Source organism: Stegastes partitus, unplaced genomic scaffold, assembly GCF_000690725.1.
Source record: "Stegastes partitus isolate 25-593 unplaced genomic scaffold, Stegastes_partitus-1.0.2 Scaffold13, whole genome shotgun sequence".
In the NCBI taxonomy this organism is placed as follows: Eukaryota; Metazoa; Chordata; class Actinopteri; family Pomacentridae; genus Stegastes; species Stegastes partitus.
The window spans coordinates 1586352-1597030 of record NW_007577744.1 but is presented as its reverse complement, the minus strand read 5'-3'; the positions used below and the strand labels follow the sequence as shown (position 1 = coordinate 1597030).

At 41.5% G+C, this 10679-nt stretch overlaps 1 protein-coding gene across 2 annotated transcripts in view; it reads right to left on the bottom strand.

Annotated features, from left to right (window-relative positions):
• Nucleotides 1-5691: 5691 nt before the first annotated feature.
• Nucleotides 5692-10679, bottom strand: part of LOC103362444 (drebrin-like protein A) — a 33675-nt gene continuing 28687 nt past the window's right edge. The window contains exons 9-16 of one of the 2 annotated variants that reach the window (XM_008288804.1): nt 10256-10330; nt 10008-10116; nt 9373-9888; nt 8239-8673; nt 8044-8142; nt 7791-7918; nt 6945-6996; nt 5692-6830 (exon numbers count right to left, since the gene is read on the bottom strand). In XM_008288804.1, the coding sequence (XP_008287026.1) occupies nt 6694-6830; nt 6945-6996; nt 7791-7918; nt 8044-8142; nt 8239-8673; nt 9373-9888; nt 10008-10116; nt 10256-10330 (1551 nt within the window). In that variant the 3' untranslated portion in view covers nt 5692-6693. The remainder of the gene's footprint in view (nt 6831-6944; nt 6997-7790; nt 7919-8043; nt 8143-8238; nt 8674-9372; nt 9889-10007; nt 10117-10255; nt 10331-10679) is intronic. The other variant, XM_008288812.1, reaches the window with a different exon arrangement.

The window sequence follows — 10679 nt, the reverse complement described above, 5'->3', positions numbered from 1 at the left end:
AGGGAGATAGGCAAGCCGCACTGTAGTGAAAACACACGCCGCCCCTGCATCCCCTCAAATGGTAGGAAATCCCGGACATGTCGAGCACATTTAGAAAAATACTTGTGGTTTTGGAGAAATTGGAATCACTTCATCTCGGTGTAACGTGATGCTGCTTATATTAAAAAATGAAGGGGTGCCCATATGGAAGCCATCGCGGACCTCGTGCACATACAAATCAAAAGAACTCCATCCCAGCTGCTAATGAGGGTGACCGTGACGTTTTTATGTTGTTATCCTTCTGTGTGGCTTAGGTAATGGCTATAGGATGGGAGGCTTCATCCACACTCGCACAGGGGGGGTCTGGGCGGTATTGTTACAGCCTAAACACGTTTTTATGGTCTTTTTAGCCTTAGAATTATAGTATCAGTTCTACACATGGCAGGTAGGGTTTAGCGGTTGGTTAGCAAGCTGGATTTATTTACTTTAAATGTCTCACAGCGGCCAAATTGATACGGAAAGGCTGGTGCTCTGTTTACAGTGAAAGGACGTGTGGAGTTGAGTAGAATAGAATAGAATAGAATAGAATAGAATAGAATAGAATAGAATAGAAGCTTTCTTTTCAGAGTTGCAGAGGCCTTGTAAAATCAAAACAGCATTATAAAATTACTGGTTTTCACTCCTCCGATGCTCCAGTGTGGCTTTCACATTTTCTAATTGATCCTTGTGTGAACAAAGAGATGTTAGATGTTGTGGTAATGACTGTCTGAGTGCTGCCCCTGGTTGTCGTCGGTATGTGTGTGTGTGCATGTGTGTGTGTGTGTGTGACAGATACAGTGCGTGTCCGTATATTTGTGCATCTGTGTATGTACTTGCGTGCTCCGGTGCTATCAGTCTTGGTCAGGTCCCTGCCTGGGTGTGTGAAGGTTTGTCTCCCAGTGTTGTTGCAGCCTGTGTAATCATGGTATTAATTATTAGCTGTTTGCTCTCCATCATCTACCTCCCCTGGGGCGGGCACCGTGCCTGGGCTGCCAAGGGCTGGCACTGGGTGTCTCATCCACTATAAATCTGCACGGTTAACATCACAGTCACTGGAACAGCAATGTGAAGCTGTATATGTCTTATGCAGAGTTGGGAGAAAACAAGAAGTGGTTAGATTAATATACATTTTAACAATATATTAATCAAGCATGTTGTTGTTGTTGTTGTTGGGGGTTTTTTTTCTTCTTTTTTTTCACAGCCACATAAACTGAGCCTAAAACATGCAGTTCAGCCAAGAAACAAACACTGTGTCCCTATGGGCTTAGCCTAAACGATGTGAGAAAAGATGTCTCACATTATCCTGCTTGGTGTCCTCAGGCCAGGCTGTGAATTAGTCTCAACTCTATCTGATCTCATATGTGTCCTTTTCTCACACCGCCACCGGCATATCTCCATCACTCACCAACGCACGCGCGCTTATGTACATTTGTCTCCCTCAAATGCGACCATCGGCAGCGCTCCTTCAGAGATAGGCTACTTGTGAAATGAATTGTCTGAGAAAAAGTCACAGCATCTGGCAGTGATTGTGGTGCCACAGGCTGTGTTTAAAATCCAAAGCAGGTATGTGTGAGTGTTAGTCACTGAGAGGACAGGCGCTTTCACCCCTGTTAGTGTTTAGGGTAAGAGACAGCTCACCCCATTACTGACCTCCAGGACCTTACCCATATTATAAGTTGGCTGATGCCTTCTGAAAACAATTTAGTCTTCAGCTTAGGGTCGCGATTTTCAATGATGATATTCCTCAATTCTTCGTGCAATTTTGTTGCTATTGCAGTGCATTTAAAAAATAAGAAAATGTATACAATCACAAGCTTTCCAGCACGCTTAAAGTCATCCACTGGATTTAAAGCAATTTAGAAAATCTTAAAATCAAACCCTATTATCCATCATTTATCTTGGCCAATTTTGCTTTAGCTGCCTTTCAGCTGTTACCACAGCCTTTGACATGTTTCCCATTTCTTTCAAATTCAATGACAGTCATAAAGACCAGAAAAGATCATTATAGCAAAACACGTTTTACGTCAGTTTACTGAATGGAAACATAAATGATCAGTATGAACAAAAATCCAATAAACCTTAACCAGAGAGAGAGAGAGAGATTTCTTCTGGAACCACAGCAGAGTTAATAAAAAAAAATACTTATGGTTTCCAGTGAAACAACAGCTTTTCATTGTCCAGGATAACGGCTTGAAGATGAGGTAAGAGATTTAGACGTGCCTGTTGCTAGATTCAAAGTGTGTTTTTTTTTTCTCCTTTTTTTTTCATCTTTAGAATCAGGAAAATAAAGCATTTGTAGATTCTGTTGCATTAATTAACAGCTACCAATGTTCCCCTGTGGTTTCCAGCCACTTTGAAGATTCCTTCACAATAGACTGAGAGACTTAACCATTTACAAACTGAAGGGGGGGAAAAAAAATCTCTGTGATTGGATCACAATGCCACATGTTGGCTGATTGCAAGTGCAGGAATTGTATCGTAAAAGCAAAAAACCGCCTCTTGGGAATCTTGTCAGGAAAAATCCTGAGGAAATGCTGCCAACTAGTTTTCACCAATGACTGGTAAAAAGAGATTTTTTTAAATCCATTTTTACATTTTTTTTTTTTTGCTTCAACACAGAGAGATGTTCTAATCCTCTGTTCATTGTTGGTGTTGTGTGGGACTGGCCGAGGAAAAATAGCTTTTTGATGGCAACGGAGGGGATAGGGGGGCTTTGCCAAAGAGGGCTTCAGAAGTTAATGGGCCAGTTTCTATGCTGACAGTAAAATCTTGGCTGGAGCCATCATTAGCTTCCGAGGCGTTATCTACTTCAGCGGTTTTGAAGATTATCTTTAAAGGGAAAACAGAAAATGACAATGTCGAGCACAAGAGACACGTTTAAAAGCAAAGGTTTAATCAAGACTTACACCAGATGGAATTATCACCAAGCTAAAGCTGATTATTGCTGGATAACAGTTTAGAGAAATTCTAACTGCTGTAGCCTTGAAATTGCCTCTAAAGCAAACTGCCTCAGTAGTGGATTCACTTTTTAAACCACCACCACCACCACCACCACGGAGCATTGGAGTTTCTATTACCAGTGTGTAATGTGTTGGGCCACTGGATGAAATTTGTCCACAGTGACTGCAGTGCAGAACAAAGAGGCAGAAACAAAATGAAACCCATTATCTCAGTGAGGGCTCTAACGTACAGGTGCTTACAAACACTGATCTTTATTCCAGCAAGGGAAGACAAAAGTGGGAGCTTCTTACGTGTTTTAAGAATAACGCTGCATGAGCACTGAGCTCTGCTAAACCTTCACTAAAGCAAAGCACTACAGGCATTTAAGTTTCACAGCACTTTGGAGTGGGGAAGATCCAAACAGGCTTTTCTTTTTTTTTTTTTGCCCAAAGACTAGTAAAGTAACCTGAAGCCTTAAAGAGAGAGGAGGTGACCCCATCCTTCATGTTTCCTTCTGTAGAACACTGAGCCAAAAAGAGGAAAAAAAAAAAAAAAGTCCCATTTGCTCCCACTTGCACCCAGGTGCTTGCAGCTACAGTACAGTAAAGAAGGAAGGCTGAGACTGCAGTAGTAAGATTTCTGTCTCCTGTAAACTGACACCTCTTCCAAACATATAATTAATCACAAGAAGTTGCAGTAAACTATAAGTTCGACTGTGACAGACAGGAGTTGAAGAGTGGCAAGGAAGAAGGAGGTTGTGTGTGTTTTCTGTGTGCATCTCAGGCCATGTGTGCATACGTTTGAGTGCGCTTCTGCTTATCCTCCCCTCCAAGTATCTCAGGGGTTTGCCAGAATCTGCTTCGGAACAGAAAACCAGCCAATAAGCCACAAGCCATCAGCAGCCAGGTCAGATTAGGTTTCTGTCGTTGGCATTGTGCTGATAACACTACAGTGAGTGGCATTTCCCTACCGCCATTTCACCTCGGCCGTCCCACACTTGTCAGTCGTCCACCGGTCAGATAGGGTCTGTCAGTTAAATAAGAGATAAAGGGAAAGTTAGAGGGAAGGAGGAGGAGGAGGAGGGGGGGTGGTTCTCTGTTAGTTTAGCACCACAGTCAAAGGGTTTTCGTTACTGATGAGGGTCACAGAGGGAAGGAACAGCCTAAAGACAAAGGGGAAAGGAAAGTTGACTGGCACATTAGCTGGTGTCCCCCTATCACTCTGTTTAATCTGAAGAGACAAGGAATCTCTTGAGTTGTGGGGATGACCATGGGAACGGGGACCCGGCAAAGAGAGAGGGAGGGGGACGCAACTGTCGGGACTGATTTGCCTTCACATTCTCTGTGCACAGATGTCCTCTCACTCTCGCTTTATCTCTTACTCTGTGGCTGTTTATCGTCCTCATGCACAAATATGTAAAATTACACACACTTGCATTACACTATACATCCCAACCTTCTCCAGATTTAAAACTTTATCATACTTTTTTTTTTTCTCTATCTTTCAATCTTGCTCACTTGAGGTTTTTATGGTCTTCTCGTTGCAAACCAATTAGTATTTCATAAGAGGCTCATCACCTTTTCACACATATCACTGATGATTAGCCTTCTGGGATAACTTCGACAGAATAGTCTCCTGGATAGATTTAGTCAAGTCTGTCAACAGGCATCAGTTCAAGCAGGATGAGACCCATGTCAAACATTACCTCTCTATTTCAGAACAGAGGCGCATCTGCCAAACACGGTTACTGAACTGGCACTACAAGAGCGTAACCTAGCCCCGCCATAAATATTAAAGGTGTATGGTTAAGAAATATTAATGTCATATTCAATCAATCATTATTACCCTGGGGGGAAAATCCTGTTTAAGGTGTAGAAGCATTAGCAATTTTTAGCTTTGGAAATGTCAGGATATCCCGCTTTTAAAATGTGTGCAACAATGAGCCTCCTCTCTGCCTGTCAAAATATTTTGCCTTTTGTCCTGAGGAATCTGTTCATTCCGCTGAGCCCTCTCAATAAGGTTGTCACTGACAAATTGGGAAAGGCAATGTCTCCACCTATAGGTGCAAATATAGCACTGCTACAACTACTTTTCTCTGACTGTTCTTCAGAATTAATGCATGGAGGTAAAGCACAAGAAGAATAGTGATGTTGAAGTCCTGTTTACTCAACAGAAACTTGATTATTAAAAATATCCTAACACTGCACACGCTATCAGTAAAATCAAAACTTTTGCTGTAACTCTCACGATGCTCTGCTCTAATCAAAGAATTCATACGCTACATAGAGATCAATCTGACATGAGCTTGAATCAGATGTGGGCTACCCATCCTGTTTAATACTTTTTTTTTCTGTGTCTGTTACAGTGCTACCTGTTGGCTACCATTCTGTGTATATTTTATTTATTATTTTTCAGCTGCTTTATTTAAAAATAGAAGTAGTTATTATTGCTGCTGTTCTTTTTACAACATAGAACAGTTTTTGAACTCCTGCCAAATGCCTGAAGGGGACATTTGTTGTTATTTTTGATTTGTCTGTTTCCCGTAAAAGGAAGGAAACTACATTTTTCCTGAGATTTAAAACGAGCACAAGACCGCACCGGGGGTCACGATAAAATCTTTAAAAATGCTATGAATTCATATCAATCCGTAACAGCTAACAATAATAATAACATTTACAGATGCTGTTTGTTTGTTAAAAATTGAAACGTCTCGAATAAAACGGGAGACAAACATTTTAAAAGCAGTTTAAGTTTATAGATGCTATATATTTGTAAGTTCAGAGTAAATACAAAAAACAGATACCATGAAACAACATACAAACAAACAAGCCAAGAATAGAAAAGGAGAGTTGACAGATTGTTTTTTTTTATACATTCTTATATACAATGTAGAGTATTATGATATTGTAGAAGATTAACATTGGAAGACGTTTTCATATTTTCTTTGTGTTGACATAATGCATTATTTTTGTTAAAATCTAAGACGAAAAATAAGATCAGATGTAATCACGAAATGTACGGAAGGACATCACCTTATGAACAAAATACAGCCCATCCAAAATACAAGACTTATACAGGTGTCAAACAAAACACCATTTTCCTCGGCTTTTTCACCATTTGCTACATTTCCGTTCTGGTTTTGGGTAATTAAACTGTGCTGTGAGGCTGTCAGTAACAAATACAGTGCTACGAAATAACTCAGGAAATACAGGAAGATGATTATAAGATGATGTCTGATATATGGATAATGGTGAACAGAATGGAATGCTTGTTATATGTGTGGATCAAAAGGAAGACTATACACTAAAAAAAATCTATTTGTGTTTCTCAGAAGAAAAGCAAGTTTGTGATCATTTGTCATTGCGATCTGATCTCTCCCTCCAACATTTCTACTGTATCTCAAAAGGAAATAAGTTATTTTGGTCCAGGAAAAGGTCTTCGCTATTTTATCCAAGAAAATGAGGCTGGGTAATTTCTACAAACTTGTGAGAATATGCTGTTTTCCTTTTTAAAAAAACAACAAAAAAACAAAAACATCAAAATAGAGAGTCACACTTTTCCTTATGCTGTCTACAAAACAGGGAGTCACATTTTTTCTTTATTCTTCCTACAAAATAGAGTACAAAGTTCCAGTGGGAGGATTAAGGTAAAAACATGCATAAACGTGAGGGGAGATGGTGTCCCTGAGTGTGTGTCTTTGTGTGTGTGTGTGTCTGTGTGTGTGTCTCTGCCTGCCTATATGGTCTCCACATAATTGGCAGGGAATAAGCCCTGACGGCCATCTTTGCTCCACCCTCTCCACCAGGCTTTGTCCACCGTTTCCACATCCCTGATGATGTCACCTGGTTCAAAGGAGATCTCAGATTCGTCCTCTGTGGGAACCACAAGATAACATGGTGAAGGCCCGATAATCACGGTGTTATTAGTGTAAATTGAGGCACTTTGCGTGCACATGCGTGGCGATTATCCTCTAAATGGCAGCTTACCTGCTTGGTAGTCGTACAGAGCTCGGACGCACATTTGCTGCTCAGCTAAAACCTGGAGAGAAAAATGGAGTCAGAGAAAGGCTATAATCATGAAATATATTTCCTCTTTGGCTTAAAATTCACAATGTAGAATAAAAGGAAGGGAAAAGACAACAAATCGCTTTCAGAAAAACTTTCTCGTGAACTTTATAAGATAAAGAAAAAGGCTGGGAATGGCCTTGATGTTTTCCTTATCGTCTATAAATCTCATAAAAAGCTACAAAAGATAAGTAAAATAATGTAAATACCAAGTACTGATTGTGTAGTCAAAGAATGATGTAACACTCCTCTGTACCATACACCTCACTTGTTGTCAGAAAACTATTAAAAAGAAGACTGAGAACTCCATCCTTTTAATGTTCTTTCCTATGAACAAAGGAACTATAGATTATTTCACATCCTTCATACACTGTCCTGCTGCCACTGTAAATACTTGAGAGCAGACTTTGTAATAATCCACTACTGAACACTGTTCCCAACAAAGTACTTCATGCTCCTTTTTGAATAACAAGCCTTTTGTGTGTGCGTGTACTTGGCATTGTGTTCCTGAAGGACAGGAGCGTCATTCAAACACCTTGTTAGTTTCGGTCCTTTTTTTTTTGTTTGTTTGATTTGTTGATGTGTCATTTAATTTAATTTCATTTAATTTTTCCCCTTCTACATGTGTAAGAGATGTTTGACGACCCGTGGTAATATAATGTTTTTGATTAAGAAAATGTTTTACTTAAGATCAGGTTTCCATTTTTGAAATAATGGGTTTTGTGCGAGACCCTGCACAAGTACAATACGTGTTTGAAGATAAAGCACCTCTTGTCCGTTTTCTGAGATGTTCTGTTCCTTGTACTCAATGATTTCATCCTCCTCTTCAGTGTCATGAAGATTGTAGCACACGGTCGTCTCTGATGTGTTGAATTCAGCTGGACTCAAAGACCGCACTGAGGAAGGCCAGTGTGAAAAGTATTTATCACAGTCCAACCAGCACAATGACAAATGTATGACCATAGTATCACTGAATGAGTCTACACTGCAGACTAGTGTTTGGACTGATGTGTGACCGAACCTATGCCATTCTGTTCCTCTGTGTCGTCTCCATTTGTGATCCCATTGGTTGACAGGATTATGGTCTCATGCTTGATTTCTTGACAAATGAATTCAGCATCTGAAATGATGACATGTTGTTATTAGATATCATCTCTTAGAGAGCTGCAGCACTTATATTGTTTGTGTCCAAGTAACAGGAGAATAATAGGGCTACCTGTGACTGCTGGCTCTTCCTCTGTCTCTGAAAACTCATCAGGCTCAGCAGGGTGCTGACTGTCTTCTGATTGGTTATTCTTCTCTCCATCTTCTTTCACCTCCTCTTCATCCTGTGCCATCTCCACAGGTTCCTCCACTGATGCAGGCTCAACTTCCTGTTTTAATTCTTCTTCCTCCTCCTCCTCCTCCTTGTCCTCCACCTCCTGCTCCTCTTTCTCCTCCTCCTTTTCCTCTTCTTCTTCCTCCTCCTCTGCCTCAGTCGGGGCAGGTTCAGCGGTAACAGCGCAAGGCTTTGGTTGAATTTCAGTTTTATGTTCCTCGTGTTCCTCTACATCTTCTTCCTCGTCCTCGTCCTCCTCCACCAGGACAGCCTGTACTTTGTAGCCAGTGTCTGAGACCAGCTCAGTGTGCATGAGACTGGCTGCGTTGAGGTCTGTGGGTTGGAGAATTACACTTATAATTATAAATACACCAAAAAAAACAACTGTATATGTGATAAACCTGCACGCTATGAAAGTGTCATATGTTGTATCTATGGCAGATAAAGGCTGAAGGATGGGTGTACGTTACAGTTAAGATTTGCATGACTAAGAACATGAGGTTACTTCAGTGATGTTTCCTTGTGACTGGAACTGTCATTTTCATACAACAAGCCACTGACTCATAGATAGTCCTGTGTCACATAGTCCTTTTGGGATGTAAGTCACTTTAGATCAAAACAGTTTTTTGCAACCTATATTTAATGTCATATGATCAATAATAGTGACAGACAGGCAGAGTAATACGCTCCTCTTCACATTGCCTCATCACTCTGAGCGATGAACATCAAATGTTATACTTTCTGTTTCTGTACGCGAGGATCCACTAGGGTCTAGGTGAAGGGCAGTAGTGCACATGTTCGGTGCTCATGAGCCTATTCAGTTCTTTTCAGCACCATTTGGATTCAAAGCATCATAGAAAGTGGTGTAATATCTAAAGCTACACCTCCAAAGGTGTGTGCAGCTGTCCTTGTGTGCTGCTACAAGGGAGTATAATCAAGGCTTAATACTGCATATCTTCTTGTTTTTTTTCTCCACACAACTAAAAAAGACACTGTTTGATCAAAAATTCTTTCCATCTTGTTGCATCCTACCTGTGTTTCTTGGTGGACTCTCGGGAAGAGGAGCTGTTGGAGCCTGTGTGACCTCGAAGTCAAAACTTGTGTCGTCAGGCTGCGTTGGGATTGAGGCAGCCAGGGCCTCCAAATGTGACTTAGGGGGGCTGTTTTTTACTAAACTTGGGGACAAAGAAACTAAAAGAGTAGGGGAGGCCGGAGGTGCGGAAGGTTCTGTGGGTGACGAAGCTTTGGGCTCGACCTGAACTTGGCTGTTGGTGTGCGGAACGCTGGGCAGAGCTGAAATTGGAGGGGCAGGACGAAGAGGCGATGTGGGTGGCGACATGGGGGCTCTGGGCCTTTGTGGGGAGGTAACAGCGCAGAAATCAGAGCTTACGGGGGGAGACATGGCACGGTAAATGGGGGAGGGAGGAGCACGAGCGAAGGGGGAGACCAGGGGAGAGCTATGAGGGGAGGAGGCTGTGCTCTCTTCCGCTTTAGCGAAGATGAAAGCTGTATCTGTCAGGCTGCGCTGGTATCGTCTGAATGGTTTGCCTAAAGAGAGAGCGAGAGAGAAAAGAGTTTGTTAGCTGTGTGAAAACGAATCCACGTTGTTCATCCAAAAACTGTAAATGTTCAAGTTAATACACAGTAGCATCCCTCTGTGTTCATACCGGTGCGGGAGGATCCAGGACTAGTGGGACTCTGTGATGATGACGATGACAGCTGCCTGAAGAACTCTCTGGGGTTCATGGAGCGCTGAGATACTAATGCCGCTGCCTCCTACAGGTCAAAAGGCAAACAATAAGCAAGAAAGTGAAACGATTTAACAGTTTAAGCTAAGCTGAGCTTTAGGGCAAATTTCCCAAAAGTGAAAAATTTGCGGCCCATTCATTTTTGTATTAGTATAAGAATAACTTACCGCTGCTTTCTCTATGGACTCGCTCCTTCTAAGGCGAGCCCTCATGTCTTCCTCGTGCTCCCTCTGCTGCTGCTCCTGTCAACACAGCAGCCATCATATTTAGATGTTCACACACAAAAAAAAAGTTTAATGCTTTCAGGCTCTTTATTTAAAATGGGACAAAGTTGAAGAAGTTGAAAAAGTAGAAGGAAGACGCAACACTTGAGACTTCAGACTACGTGAGTGCTGTGATGTTGAACCAAAATTAGTGATCAGCAGTGCCCACTCCAACTGCTGACACAAAGGAATAGGAGAGTAAATTTTTAGATTTTCTATTATTCTTCCCTAACGTCTGCAAAACACCTGACTACACATGAGTAAAATTACCCTCAGCTCTCTAAGTAACTAAGCGAGGGATGCTTCCTCTAAACTATTTCTCCAAGTT